At 42.6% G+C, this 14712-nt stretch overlaps 2 protein-coding genes across 8 annotated transcripts in view; one reads left to right on the forward strand and one right to left on the reverse strand.

Moving 5' to 3' along the window:
• The window catches only part of LOC118917226 (collagen alpha-6(VI) chain), a 173088-nt gene extending 163748 nt beyond the window's left edge, over nt 1-9340 (forward strand). For both annotated transcript variants that reach the window (XR_008993763.1, XM_057491870.1), the window contains one exon: nt 9202-9340. Coding sequence is in view for 1 of the 2 variants with exons in the window: in XM_057491870.1 (XP_057347853.1) it covers nt 9202-9217 (16 nt within the window). In the remaining variant the exon portion in view is untranslated. The remainder of the gene's footprint in view (nt 1-9201) is intronic.
• PIK3R4 (phosphoinositide-3-kinase regulatory subunit 4) overlaps nt 1-14712 on the reverse strand; it is a 74305-nt gene that overhangs the window by 583 nt on the left and 59010 nt on the right. For 3 of the 6 annotated variants that reach the window (XM_036894768.2, XM_036894767.2, XM_036894765.2), the window contains 6 exons: nt 11171-11335; nt 7086-7297; nt 5283-5414; nt 1932-2032; nt 1233-1321; nt 869-977 (listed from right to left, as the gene is read on the reverse strand). In XM_036894768.2, coding sequence (XP_036750663.2) covers nt 869-977; nt 1233-1321; nt 1932-2032; nt 5283-5414; nt 7086-7297; nt 11171-11335 — 808 coding nt within the window. Of the gene's footprint in view, nt 1-867; nt 978-1232; nt 1322-1828; nt 2033-5282; nt 5415-7085; nt 7298-11170; nt 11336-14712 lie in introns of those variants that run through there. The other 3 variants (XR_005026731.2, XR_005026730.2, XM_036894766.2) reach the window with 3 other exon arrangements.

Consider the following 14712-nt stretch of genomic DNA (forward strand, 5'->3'; position numbering starts at 1 on the left):
GGGGGAAGCCGTAAGTTAAATGCCTGCACCACATTCCGCCTCTCATCAGTCTTCTTACCCCTTGGATATGTTGGTGTTCTTACTAGAACTAACACCGCTTGTGACATAGTTATCCCTTCACAAATATATTGAGCAAAAGGAGTTAAAAGGGAATCCAGAATGACATGTGAGGTTTCCCGTCACTGCATTCCATGAGTACCCACTTACAAATATGAAAAACTTATAAAGGGACCAACAATCTATACAATAATCTCATGTTCCCTTTTGTCAACATCAAAAGAAACAAGGGGAAGTGTATTACTGAGAGGTGAGAATGCCCAGAATCTGGCAGTGAATACGTGTTGGATGTCTGGCACCTCAGAAGCCCGCTACTTGCCTCGAAGGCAGCACTCTGACTTACTGAGTACCTCCTTGGGCCCCAGGCCTTTCAGGTGACCACCTCCCCAGAGGTTTTTGCCCAGCTCAGGAACATGAACCTTAGAAAGCCCAGCCAGGTCTGAATCCCAGCTTTGGCACTTACTAGGTGGACGGTATTAGACAAGTCACTTAACTTTACTGTGCTTAACTTTTCGTTCTGTAGAAGGAAAATACTAAATGTACTTCCTCGTCAAGTTGTCTCAGGGACCAAGCCAACTGTATAAAGCACTTACTTCGAGCCATATGCTTATACGGGCACTTTGTGTATGTTGATTATACCTTAATAAAAGTTCATTTAAAAAATACAGAAAAGCCAAGGAAAATAAACATACTTCTTAAACTCAAAGAAACACTGCCACTCTTGGCAAAATCCACTTATCTTAATCAACTTAGTGTTCCTGAAAGCCATGTTTTTGCCTACAGAAGTTGGGAGAGAAAAGACTACTTATACCTGGACGACTTCAGTGCCCTCAATTATTTTCCTGTAGTAGGACACGGATGGAGAGCTAGTACTTCCTGCAACAACATAGGACCTCTCTGGGTAGGCCAAGTCCCAAAACCTAGAGAAGAGGAACCGAATGGCAGGAAATAACCAAGGAAATAATGATCACAGGCTTATATTCATCAGTGCACAGCTTATTTTCCTCTGCATTAGGAAAGAGACTTTTCTAAGACAGCATAAAATTAGTTACAAATGGATAAATAATACATCATCTGTAATAAATTATACCCGTGTTAACTAAGGTATCCAACAACATTGTACTGTCCTTTCTGTAAAGTGTTACATATGAAATATTCTTTATTAGATACTGTACCTTATTTTCATGTCTGAGCCAGCTGTCAGCAAGATAGGATTTCCATCTGCAGGACTACAGTAGATACCATGGACACTGTGCGAGGAAGGCTTAAAAAGAAAGAAATATGAGTCAACAAAGACACCAGTGTTTTCCATAAATGACGGTACCATTTCTAGAAACAAATCAACTGTCAGTGGCTTTGCAGGCACCTGGCTAACTGAAGAAACGAGACTGAGTATGTATGTCTTACAGACTTCTTTCTTTGAGACTATAAACTGTATTTGTTTTGTATCATTCTGAGTGAAGAGACAAAGCCTGTTCAGCTTCCTAAAATTTTCTATTTGGGACAAGGACCTGAACTAAAGGAGAAAAAAAATCTCTCCTACCTTTTGCCCCAGTAAAGCACCCTTGGCAACATGACAATTAAAAACAGAGTGTATGGAAGAGGATCATATTCGATTTTTTAATGACCTAAACTTCAATCTGGACTTTCCCTAATTAACCCAGATATTTAGTGGAGTCCCAAAGAGACATCACAAACCATACAGAGCTAGCAACCCAAAGGTCCAAGCATACAGCAGTAAGCCTAAGAAACTGGAAAGGACAACACTTACTTTAATGCAAAAGCTCGACAAATGTCACATTTGGTACAATGCCTGCAAGTGCTTGGGACGGGGTAAATTATATTGTCCTTTGTGATAAAAACTGGAGTCACACCTGTAACTCAGAAAGTGGTGGTGCACTGCTGGCCCAGAGGGTGAATCTTCTGTCACCGGTCTCCATGTCCCACATGGACACTTCGTTGTTACCCTGAACAGCTGAGGGAAACAGAGGCCAGAACTGTTACTCAGACAGAACTCCGTTCACAGAGCTCTTCCATCTTGTGGGTCATCCAGGTTAGCCTGGAGCTGTTTCCACTTTCCCCCACCCTGCACAAGTGCTCACTAGTTCTTCTAATAACACTGTGACCCTGGCACCAGATTGGAGTTCCAAAAAAATGCTTTTAATAGCCCTGTAAATATTTACTGGTGTCCAACTAAGCAGAAAGAACTATGGGCTAAGAAGGGCAAATCATAAATAGAGAAAAAATATATATTGCGTGCGTGTGTGTGTGTGTGTGTGTGTGTCAATGAGAGCAAGGGAGAAGTGCCAAGTTCCACCTGAACTCAAGGAGGGAGACCACATCCGGGAGGCAAGAGTCACGGTCGCCTCACAGAGATGCTTTCGCTGAGGCTGAGGGACGAGCAAAGCTGATGGGTTCAGATGGCACACAGGCAAGCCATTCCAGGCACAAAGAGTGGAATGAGCACACAAACCACAGCTCTCCAGGGTCTCGGGGAAACATGAGGCGTTGGTGAGCCTGGGGCTCCCTGGTGCAGGGAGGAGTGGGAGATGAAGGCAGAGAAAGGACAGGAGGCTGGAGGGAGACAACAGAACATGAGAACTGTAGACCTGAGAGAAACATCTTCCCCTTGGGTATTTCTGAGCAGGAGTGACAACACCCCAAGGCTCATTCCTTTTTTATCTACTGAACCAACATGTACTATGAGCTTGCCACTGTCCTGGGCACTGAGGGAAGGCAGGCAAACTATGCAAAACTTCTCTGTTGCATGGAACTTATATTCTAGTGGGGACAACAAGCCAAAAAAATGCAAAGGCCCTGAGGCAGAGTGTGCTCAGTCCGCGAAAAAGGCCAGGAAGCCAGTGTGGCTGGAGCAGACCGAGCACAGAAGATGAGCAGGGAAAAGGGCACAGTGCAGGTCACCTTCCATGCTAAGGGGACCCACATGGACACCACCAACAACCTTGCACACCCTCTGGCTGCTAGATGGGTTTGGCCTATTGGGAACTAAATAATGACCCTTCAAAACAACCAGGTCTCAACCTCTGGATTCTGTGAATGACACCCTTCACAGTGTTACCAAAGTGACTTTTCAGATGTGATTAATTAAGGGCCTTAGTTTGATTAAGGGGTGGGGAATTATCCAGGTGAGTTCTAAGTGCAATCACAAGTGCCTTAAAGAGGGAGGTAGATCAGACAGCAAAGAAGGCAATGAACTCAGATGTGCTGGGGCCCACTCTGAAGATGGAAGAAGGGGCCACGAGCCAAGGCATGCGGCTCTAGACACAGGAAAAGGCCAGGGAACGGACTCTCCCTCAGAGCCTGATAAAGGGGGAATGTGGCCCTGCTGTCACCTTGATTTCAGTTTAGCCAAATTCTTTTCAAACTTCCGATCTCCAGAAGGGTTAGAGAATAAATCTATTGTTTTTAGCTACGAAGTTTGCAGCAATTTGTCACAGTAATCATAGAAAACAAATACAGACAGGCCTGTGGAAGCCCCATAGATAAAAGAGATGGATGAATGTCAAGTCAGTCACCTTAGACTGGCTGCATCTGTCACCTGGAAACCACCGGTCCTCTCAAGGCGGCCTTCTCTATTCAGCTTCCTTCAGATCCCAGTGACCATTCCCTCCCGCCCTGCCTTCTACTGCCACTCTGCCAGTACTCACTCAGCCCTATTTTATTGCACTACTTTTTATGATGCCCCACACTCATACCTTTGTAAATAGTTCCTCTGAAAATATATCCTCCTCAAATGATCCTACCTTGCATATGCCATCTATCTCCTGTTGGCACCCTGACTGATAAAGAAGATCAGGGAGTAGCAGGAGCAGATACCATAAAGCCTGTGGGCCATGGTGACGAGTCTGCCTGCTACTGGGAGTGAGAAGCCACTGGAAGGTACTGGGGTAGAAGAAAGAACAGCAGGCAAGATAAAAGAGGGAAGGATAAAAGCAGGGAGTTACAAGGATATTGCACTAACAGGGACAAGAGATTATGATGGTTCGGACTAGGGAGCCAATGATGGAGGTGGTAAAAAGGGGTCGGATTCTGAATACAGTTCAGATAGAACATATATCTGGCTGATGGACTGGAGTGGGATGAGCAAGAAAGAGTAATCAAGATCAACACCAGGCTTTCTCCTGAGCATCTAGCATATGAGAGTTGCCACTTACTGGGAGAATATTGTTAAGGACAGGTTTGTCTCGGGTAAGTGGTCGTGCTGAAGGAACTGACAGAGAGGAAACCATGTGTTCAGGTTGGACATGCCAAGTTTAAGACAGCTGTTAGACATCTTAGGGGAGATTTCAAGTGGACAGATAAGTAAATCTGAATAAACTTGGAATCTAAAGCATGCAACTAGATGAGATCATACAGGGAAGCCTGTGTGAAAAGAGAGGAGGTTAAGATTGAGCCCTGAGGCAGACCCTGATTTAAAAGTCAGACAATGAGGAGGAACTAGCACATCAACAAACTGAGAGTCATGTCCTTGAAATCAGGGAAGTAAAGTATTTCAGAAAGAAGAAATGATCAACTGGACAAATGATAAGTCAAATAAGAGGCAGGCTGAGGAATGGCATCGACTCGGGCAGCATGGTGACTGACAGCCGTGTGTGAGATGGACTGTGTACAAGGAAGGGGCGCAGCGCAGAGGTAAGGGGAGCAATGAATAACAAGCTTTATCAGGCATGAACTGTGTGCCAGACTTTACATGTTTTATCTCAAAGTCTTACTACTCTGCTAGTAAGTATTTTAACCACATTTTACAGATGAGGAAAGTGAATTTTAAAGACTTGCCCAAGTATCTTGCCCAAGAGCCCCACAGGAAAATTGGAATGTCCAATGAGGGGAGGGAAGGGAACACAACAAACAGATCAATAAGAAATGGCAACTGACAAGATGAGCCAAGGTTTCTAACTTAGATTTCTAGGAAGATGGTGGCAGCTTTAGCAAAAAGATGGGATACAGAAGAAAGAACACAGTGGAAGGGGAATGGTGGCAGACAGGAGTGAAGGGGATGGTAGTGCCTAGGAGATCACTTTCAAACATGGTACATTTGAAATGATAGAACCAGTGGTGGAAACCTCCATAATCATAACAGAACAGAATCAAGCACTGGGTTCATATGTAAAACAAAAACCCTAAGAATATGAGTCTTGGCAGCAGGGTGTTATGCACTTTCTAAGAAAATTCCCCAACACCCGAAAGCCAGCCCTCCATTTCACCTGCGATCACCCAGGACTGATACAGCGGGTGCATTGACAGGCGTCGGATTCGAGCCCTGGAGGGATGACAGTGACTGGAGATTGGCAGCTGGAACCTCATGTCCCAACAAGCCATGGTACCACTGCTTGTACCTTAAGAAAAAAGACAGCCAAAAATATTACATCTAATGATTAGAGTACATCAGGCTACATTTAAACATATGGTAAACAGCATTAGCTTTGTATGAATGAATTTTATTCATCCTTTGGTCTCATGAAGTTGCTTCCCCAGTTTCAAACAGCATCTCTATTTGTTAAATAATGAAGGCATAAAGTGCGTCTCACATTGCTACTACAGAAGTGTCTAACAAATGTGTCTAACAAATGTAAACTGAAAATGAATGATTCATTAATTAAACCCACAATAAAACAGAATGTCTAGAGAAGATAAAAATTGAACTTGGTAATTGTGAATGCCTTAAATAACCAGAGAGGTTTTACTGGTATTCACTGATCATTTTATCAGTCCCAGAGGGGCAGCAGCTGCCATCAGGTTTGATTTGATGATCATTTCTGTATGCCCTTTTCTCCAGTCATTCCAGAGACAGGTATGGATGTCCAATACCACAGAAACTGGGGTGAGTACCCACACATCTGCCCAAGACAACTTAAACAGCACCGAAAGGAGCCGCTCCCCAGGAACAATGCCTACTGAACAATGAACAGCTGGTCCAGACAGAGGCACACAGCATCTTTCTGGATTAGTCCCTAATTCCAGTAACAAGACTGAGGTGGGAAGAGACAAAGGGGCCCACTGGCCCCTCTTGTCTGTCACCCTGTCTCTTCCGGGACAAGGGCTCAAATAGCTACAGGAAGTACTGGCTGCCCTCCTCAAAGCTGATCAGGATGCCTGAGAGCATCACTGCCATGTGCTCATCTGCTAAGGATTTAATACCCACTCCTTGAGGCCTGGCATCATACCATCCTGTACCTGTGCAACTTATTTACACATAAGGCAAAAAATAATGCATTCCATATGAACGACATAAAAAATAGGAAAGGAAAGGGCAGATACTTAACAATATCATAAATGCAAGTCAGGGAAACTAGAAACCAAAACTCAAGCATAGCAGAGTACAATTCTTCTGAAAAAGAGAGGCAAGTGGGAAAAAATAAAATGTGATGCCTTTCTCAAGGAGCAGGTCCCAAAGCCCTATGGGGTGGCCGGGGTGGTGGTGAAAACACGTGACTAAAAGAGGGAAGAAGTGAGGAGAGCACATGGTGCATCTTCAGCCTCTGAGGAAGGGGGTGGGGAGGAGGGCCAGAATCACTGCCCAGCTCTTCTCCTCTGTCAGGCGCTATGAGAGATGCCTTTCCCCCACCACATTCTCAAAGCAGCCCTCGAAAGGAGTAGCCCCATTTGAAGAGAGGATGCCACTCGGAGGAGTTACATAGCCTGCCGGAGGCTCCTGGAACGGAAGCCTGAGTTTGCACCAACACAGCAGTACCATCCACAAACCCAGCCTACTGCTTCCCTGGCAGAATAAATAAACCAATGCCAGCAAATCTGATCGGTACAGTGATCACATAGAGGCTCATTTAAGGACAAAGAGAAACGGAAACTGTTTTATACACATTGGGATGCTGACTTTACTCTTTCAAGTCTATTTTTTAATGGAAAAAATTAAGTTGCAGGTGATAATTACTTTTAAAAAGGAGATGGGAAAAAACTACCAGTGAAGAAAAAGGAGAAAGCTTTCGTAAGAAGCAATTCCAGACAACAGCGGTATTCAAGAGACAGGCAATGAGTGGAAGCCCACTCACCAAGGCAGAGCCAGCACTGGTGGGTGTCCACGGCAAAGGAAGTGATGAGGCCTGACTTCAAATCATGCTTGAGCGCCCATGCATTGCTTGAAGACCTGAGGTCCCAGCCAACCAGAGCCCCGTTCACCGTGGCGTAGGCCAGGATGGACTGCGCGCCCGAGCTGAAGTGGTGCATGTCCACAACACAGCCATCGTCCTTCTGGTCTAGAGCCCTGAAGAATACACAAGGCAAAAGGCAAGCAGTTTCCCAGTCACTGAAAACATGGCATCAAGCGTCACTTCACATGAATTTATACTCTAACCATGGTCAAGAAATTAAAAGCTTTGTGATCCATCAAGACAATGACAGCTGAGGCATTTTTTTAAAGTAATTTTAGACTTACAGAAGAGTTGCAAAACAGGAAAAAATTCCTGTATAATCCCACCCCCAGTGCCCCACCCCCCCAGCATGTAAACCTTACAGAACCATACAACATTCATTAAACACAGTACAAGTAAAGGACAGAACACATTAGGATTCTGTCAGTTTTCCCACTAGTGTCCTTTTACTGTTGTTCCAGGATCCAAACCAAGGTGCCTCATAGCACTGTCCCACCTCCTCGGACTCCCCCACTGTCAGTCTGTCACTGCCTGCGAAGACCCTACCATTTCTGCAGACTACCAGCCTGTCCCTTCATAGAATGCCCCTCAGTCTGCGTCTGCCCTGTGCTGTCATGAACAGCCCGTGTTTACGCCTCCCAGGGGAGGAGCCGGGTCAGCGGCACACCCTCCCAGCGCAGATGATGAGCTCCTGACGGCAGCAAGTGCGGAGGTGACACTGACAATGATCATCTGGCTAAAAGGGTGTCTGCCAGGACCTCTTCTGTAAATGAATTATTTTTCCACTTAAAACGACTCGGTATTTAGGGGAAATACTTCTGAGATTGTGAAAATACTATTTCTGCTTGAATCACTGTCCACTGACTTTAGGATCCTTTAACAGACCAAGAGGGTGGTGTTCTAATGGTGGCTCTCTTTCCCTCATTCCCCTATACTTATTGATTAGAATTCTTCTGTAAAGAAGAGTTGTCATTTCTTCCCCATTAATTTATGTATGTACTTATATGTATCAGTATGGACTCATGGGATATTTACTTTACTCTTTGAGTTGTAACTCAATACTATCCTTATTGATTTTGTTGCTCAAGATGTTCCAACTTTGGCCACAGGAAGCTCTCTCAGCTTGGAGCCAATGCCCTTTGAATATGATTTTTTTGGACCACTTACTAACTTTCTGGCATCACAAGATGATCCAGACTCATCTTGTATTTTTCACTGCCGGCCTAGAAGCACACTGGTTCCTTTACTGGAGAACTGTATTTAAAAACCAAGGTCTATGTGTTAAAAATTTTGCACTGTTATGGAGGTGTCCCTGTTTCCAGTCTCTCTCAATGGCCAAAGCTACGGAACATATTACGTATACTACTTCATGGAAACAGACACATTTGTATTTCTGTTCTACACATACATGTGCATAAGCACATACATGTATCAGGAGTCCACACCAGTACCTGCCCAGAACCAGGGTTCAATTCTAGACATCCCTCTTCCCCTATTTATTGACTTCTTTTTCCATACTGGGAAATCTGGCTCTCATTATCTACAACACGTTTACTTATTTGTTAATGCTAGTACACAACTAAAGTAGTTACGGAATCGTTAAACCACACCCCTACGGAAAACAACCAACCAGAACACGTGTTTCAGCTGGGTTCCTCCCATCATAGCCCCGCGGCTCCAAGCAAGCCACTACTCTGGTCTAAACCGAAGCTAGCCGCTGGCTCCTTTCCTCCCATCTTCAGTGTGACCACACGGCCCATCTGTGGGACAGCAGACTGATTTCCTCCTTTCCTGTTTTCTGTTTTTATTTACATGGAGGAAAATTCCCTTTTTGTGTTATACAATTCTATGGGTTGTGGCAAACACACAGCCGTGTATCTTCTACCACAGGAGCACGGAGAACAATCACACGCCCCCAGAATTACCAGGTGTGGCCCCTTTGTTGTCCACCCCTCCTCCTATCCCCATCTCGGGGCACCCACTGATCTGTTCTCCTCCCCATGGTTTTGTTTTCCAGAATGTCACATGATTGAAAGCAGTGTCCTGTCTTGGGTCTGACTTCTCTCATTAACAAGAAGGATTTAAGGTGCATTGATGTTTTATCAATAGTTTATTCCTTTTCATAATGATAATCAAATAAAAGTAATAAAATATTACTGATTCCTTTCCTCTCATTTTTATGTGCTATTCCATTGTATGGTATTCTGTTTTTTTCAGGCTGAGGCATTTTTAAACTAAAAGAGTATCATAAACATACTGGTCAGCCTCCTTGATGAATATGTATCATGCTTCTGCATACACTATTTTAGATTTAGGGTCTTAGATCAAGGGTTAGCAAACATTTTCCTAAGGAACCAGATAGTAAAAAATAGTTTAGGTTTTGCAAGTCACACACATCTTTACAGCATATTCTCTTTTTCTTTTTTACAACCCTTTGAAAATGCAAAAATCATTCTTAGTTTATGGCCATACTGCAGGCTGTAGTCTGCTGATCCCTTAGATGACAGTTATATTTACAAATATTCTGACACTATATTCCCCTTCTAAAGGGATGATGAAAAGTCCAAATGCCAAATAAAAAGTGAAAAGAGCCACACATTCTAATTAATAATGAGTTGACAACAGTTGATACTAAGTTGATCTGACTAAATGAAGCAAAGGAAACAAAAAAGGACTCACAACAAGGTTTCTCGGGAGCACTGTGCCAGGAGGCAGAATGAACCCTAAACCCGCTGGCACAACCTCCCAGTCGAGGCTGTCGGTGTTTGCTTAGGGTGAAGTGCTGTCGGCTGAGAGGCGCTGGTGTGCAGAATGTGCACATCTGTGTGTGTGACTTGCCGCACAGTCGCCACACGACACATTTTGCCAACAGGTCTGTTAACTTACATGGGACTCAACAGGTACATTGCTGTATAGACACCCTTTGCTGAAACGATTTTAAGGAAAACTAGCAAGTATTTGTTTTTTAGTTAAGGGCCATATATAATTTGTCCTGGACAAAAGCTGGCCATATCTTATTAGTGAATGTGTTAAAAGTAATACTTGTTTTAATTACAAAGGCAAAACAAAATAACAAACAATACAAAATACAAACAATAAAATCCTAGGTGATCCAACAAACACCTTTCTCTGCCTTAGCCATAAAATGGCCATGACTTAACCCCACTAGTATCTGCTCGCTCTGCCTCTGCCCGTGGGACCCCACTCTGCCTGCCATGCCTGTGGGGCCCCCACTATGGCTGGCTGACTTCCTCTGCTCTCACCCCCAGGCCCGCATCTCTACCCATGCCCTGCCAGCTGCATGTGATCTCACTGTGCTGGAATCTTCTCCCCCTAGACTGCAGCTTCTTAGGCAGCTTAACATATTTTACTTGTCTTTGGAATACTTAGTGTGAAGCACAAATTGGTCAGTTGGGAAACTGTTTTACCATCAAATATCTTATCTTACATGTGTTTAATCTGTAGGCAACCATAATTTCTAAGAAGTGAAGAAAATTCTAAAACGAACCACCCAGTATTTTGTTTTAAAATGATAAGCAAATCATCTGACTAAAAAGCTTCACGACATGTTCCCATCAACTTCAGAGGTTTTAATGCCAAGTGATAAAATGCTGACGACATCTGACTTTTCTTTATGAAGAACACTGACTTTCTCAAAATTGGCCAGCCAGTTATGCTTTCAGTAGTTGAGAAAGAAGAAGTAGCTGATAACTAGGGTATTCAGACAGATTCCAAACTGGGATCAAGCTGCAAATTCAAAGCTGCCCTTCCAACCTTCTGACAAATTGGCAGAAAATAAGATGTGCATACATAGTTTTCTGACAGTAACCACATGTGGTAGAGCTGAGCTGGAAATATAGTGTTATTTATTTCATGTGCTTAAAAAAAGTACAATAGTCCCTCAGTTAATCCAAAATACCCAGGGGAAGGACGGTTAAATTACTGTAATGCACTAAATGCAGTTTAAAGCCACAAAAGATAGATACCTGCTTTGTAGAGGATGAATTTTAGGAGACTTGGGCAGCTTAGATGCTTCGATTCCAAGAAGCTGGACAGCACCATTATCAGATGCTACAGCTAAGTAATGGGAACCCTGGCAGAATGTGAGCGTCTTGACACGTCCTCCAATTCGGCTGTACGTAAGAATAGACCTGCACAAACGAAAAATAAGATTGCATTTCTGAAAGGCCGCAAGAGCATTATTATTGTTAACATTAAATAAATACCTATAAGACTATTAACAAACAAAAAACTACTACTTTGAGGTCCATTTCATGTCTTTCATCTTGTAACTAAACCAAGAATCCCCCACAAAAGCACTAATACAAAGTCACCTTTTCTTCTGACATTTCCAAATGGCCATATCCACACATTTCTCTCCTATCAGAGAAAGACTGTCCACTCTTCTTGCCAACTGGAAACCCCACAATTGTGGCCCTGGTCCAGCTTTCCTTCCTGGGGTGACATTTTGCACCCAGCGGTACCTGTACCATCAGTTACCAGGGGATCCTCAAGATGCAGTCTGGCATAGCAGGAAAAGTGCCGGTTGTGCAATCAGCTGAGGTCCCGAGTACAGACTACTCACATGATCTTGGTCAGGACACTTAATTGACCCTGGGTCCTGGTTTACTTATCCACAAAACAAAGACCGCCCAATTTATCTAAATGAGACATAGTGAAGCTCAAATGGTACATAAATCATAGAACACTCATAAATGCAATATTATTCAGCCTCTCTCACACACATGCTGACCCCTCAAACTGTCCATCCTCCTTCCTTAAATTAAGGGCCAAGTTTCCAAATACTGATCTACACAAGGTACCACTCCTGATCACCAATTCCCCCCTTCATTACCTTCCACATGGGCTGCACACCCACCCTTTGGAGGTGCCATACCTCTAAAAGGTCACAAATGCCTTACCACCAGACTTATTAATCTGTTTTTTGCAATTTATTTCCTTGGATTATGTAAGTTATACATACTCAATATACAAATAATCAAAGTACAGAAAAGCAAAAACATTTATAATTCCACCACCCAGAGAGAAACACTATTTTTATATTCTTTCAAAAGGTTTTCTATGCATATTATAATATATTCATATTCACTTTTTAAAAAAAATATGGAATATTTTATATTTTCGTTAATGCCTTTCTAGTTCACTTTTTAGTGTTGTTGAGCTATAACTTCCATGCCATGAAGTATAACATTTTAAAGTGCAGACTTCAGTGATTTTTTTAGTATATTAACAGAATTCTGCATAGATCATCAGTATCTAATTCCAGAACATTTTCATCATTCCTAAGAAACCCAAAAAGAAACTGATTTCTATTAGCATTGACTCTCCATTTTCCTCTTCCCCAGGCCCTAGAAACAGCTAATTTACTTTAATTTTCTATGAATTTGCCCATTCTGGATATTCCATATAAATGCAGTCATACATTACATGGCCTTTTGTATCTGGTTTCTTTCAGTGAGCATGTTTTCCAGGTTCATCCATGCCTTTTTATGCCCAAATATTACTCCATTAGGTAGATAAACTACACTCTACTATCTCTTCACCAACTAATGAAGATCCTTATTATTTGACCTTTTAGCTATTATGAATAATGCTACTATAAATAATGTGTGGACACATCTCAGTGCATCTAAGGCCCAGCCAGTACAGCAGATGGTTAAAGCAAGCCTAGGACAAATCTATGGGAGAGATGGAAATGCCAAGAGGCTAGGTTTCTTGCACAAGCCTGTTCTCTCTCTCTCTTAATATTGAGATGTAATCAAACACCATAAAATTCACTCTTTTAAAGGGGTTTATGGTACGGTCACTCAGTTTCGGGACCATCACCACTATCCAACTCCTGAGCATCCTCACCACTCCCCCACTCTATAAAGAATACAGACTTTATAGAGTTAGTCCAGGAAAGTCACTAAACAGATAGGAACATCATCCGAATCTTACTACCAAAGTGACGTATTAATTAGAATGTCCAGTTTTAACCAAAAAATAACAAGTCAGGCAGTCCCCGTCCCCATCAGCAGTCACTCCCCAGTGCTCCCTCCCCAGCTCTGGGCAACCCCGACTCGTCTACTTTCTCTGAGGATGTGCCTGCTCTGGATACCCCGCATGACCAGAATCAGGATGCTCGCTGGTCTTTGGATCAGCTTCTTTCACTTAGATCTGTTTTCACGGCTTATCCATGCTGTACCTGAATGGGTATTACACTCCTTTCTATGGCTAAATGACATTCCACTGTATGGAAACATGACGTTTTGTTTACCCATTCAACAGCTGAGAGGACACTGTGGTTTCCACTGTTCAGCTATTATGAATAAATAATGCTGCTCTGAACATTTGAATATAGATTTCTGTGTGAACAAATGTTTTCAACTGTCTTAGGTTTACACCTAGGAGTGGAACTGCAGGGTCATAAGGTAACTCTATGTTTAGCATTTGAGGAACTGCCAAACTGTTTCCCATTTTACATTCCCATCAGCAATTATAAAGTTTCCATTTTACATTCCCATCAGCAATTATAAAGTCCCAATTGGTACTTATCACTGTCCCCCTGACCGTGACCACCCCAGTGGATGTGACGTGGTCCCTCCTTGTCGTTTGCGTTTCCCTAGTGACTGATAATGTGGAGCATCTCTTCATATACTTACTGGTCCTATTTGGAGAAACGCCTCTTGGAATCCTCTATTTTTTTAACTGAGTTATTTGTCTTGTCATTGTTGAAAGAGTTCTTTATATATTCTGTATTTTATATAATTTTACATACATGATTTACAAATATTTCTCTCATTCTGTAGGTGTCTTTTAACTTTCTTGATAGTGTCCTCTGAAGCACAAATGTTTATAATGTTACAGTCTCATTTGTCTATGTTTTTTCTTTTGTTGCTTGTGCTTTAGATGTCATATTTCAGAAATCTTCAAATTTATTGAGGCTTGTTTTATGGTTTAATCTATGAAGTGTTCCATTGGCACTTGAAAAGAATCTGTAACCTGCTGTTGCTGGATGAAGTTTCTGTTGATATTTGTAAGATCTGGTTGGTTTCCGGGGTTAGTCAAGACCTCCGTTTCCTTGTTGCTCGTATGCCCACTTGTTCTATCCATACTAAAAGCAGAGTATTAAAGTCTCCAACTATTACTGTTGCACTATTTTTCCCTTCAATTCTGTCAGTTTTGCTTCACTTGGGGGCTCTGTTGTTGGGTGCATGCATTTGTGATTACAAAAATTTTCCTGGTGCACTGACCAGGAGTGTTATCATTATAAAATTTCCTTGTTTGTCTCTAGTAGCAATTTTTGTCTTAAAGTTTATTTTTTATGATCTTAGCATAGCCACTCAAGCTCTTTTAGGTACTGTTTTCATGATGTACCTTTTACAGTCCTTTCACTTACAACCTATTTGTGTCTTTGAATCTGAAGACAGGGCTTGCAGCCAGCACTGTCATATCATGTTTTTTCATACTTTCTGAGAACTCTGCCTTTTGACTACGTTTAACGTGACTACCAATAAGGTCGAAT

Source organism: Manis pentadactyla, chromosome 14 (assembly GCF_030020395.1).
Source record: "Manis pentadactyla isolate mManPen7 chromosome 14, mManPen7.hap1, whole genome shotgun sequence".
NCBI lineage: Eukaryota > Metazoa > Chordata > Mammalia > Pholidota > Manidae > Manis > Manis pentadactyla.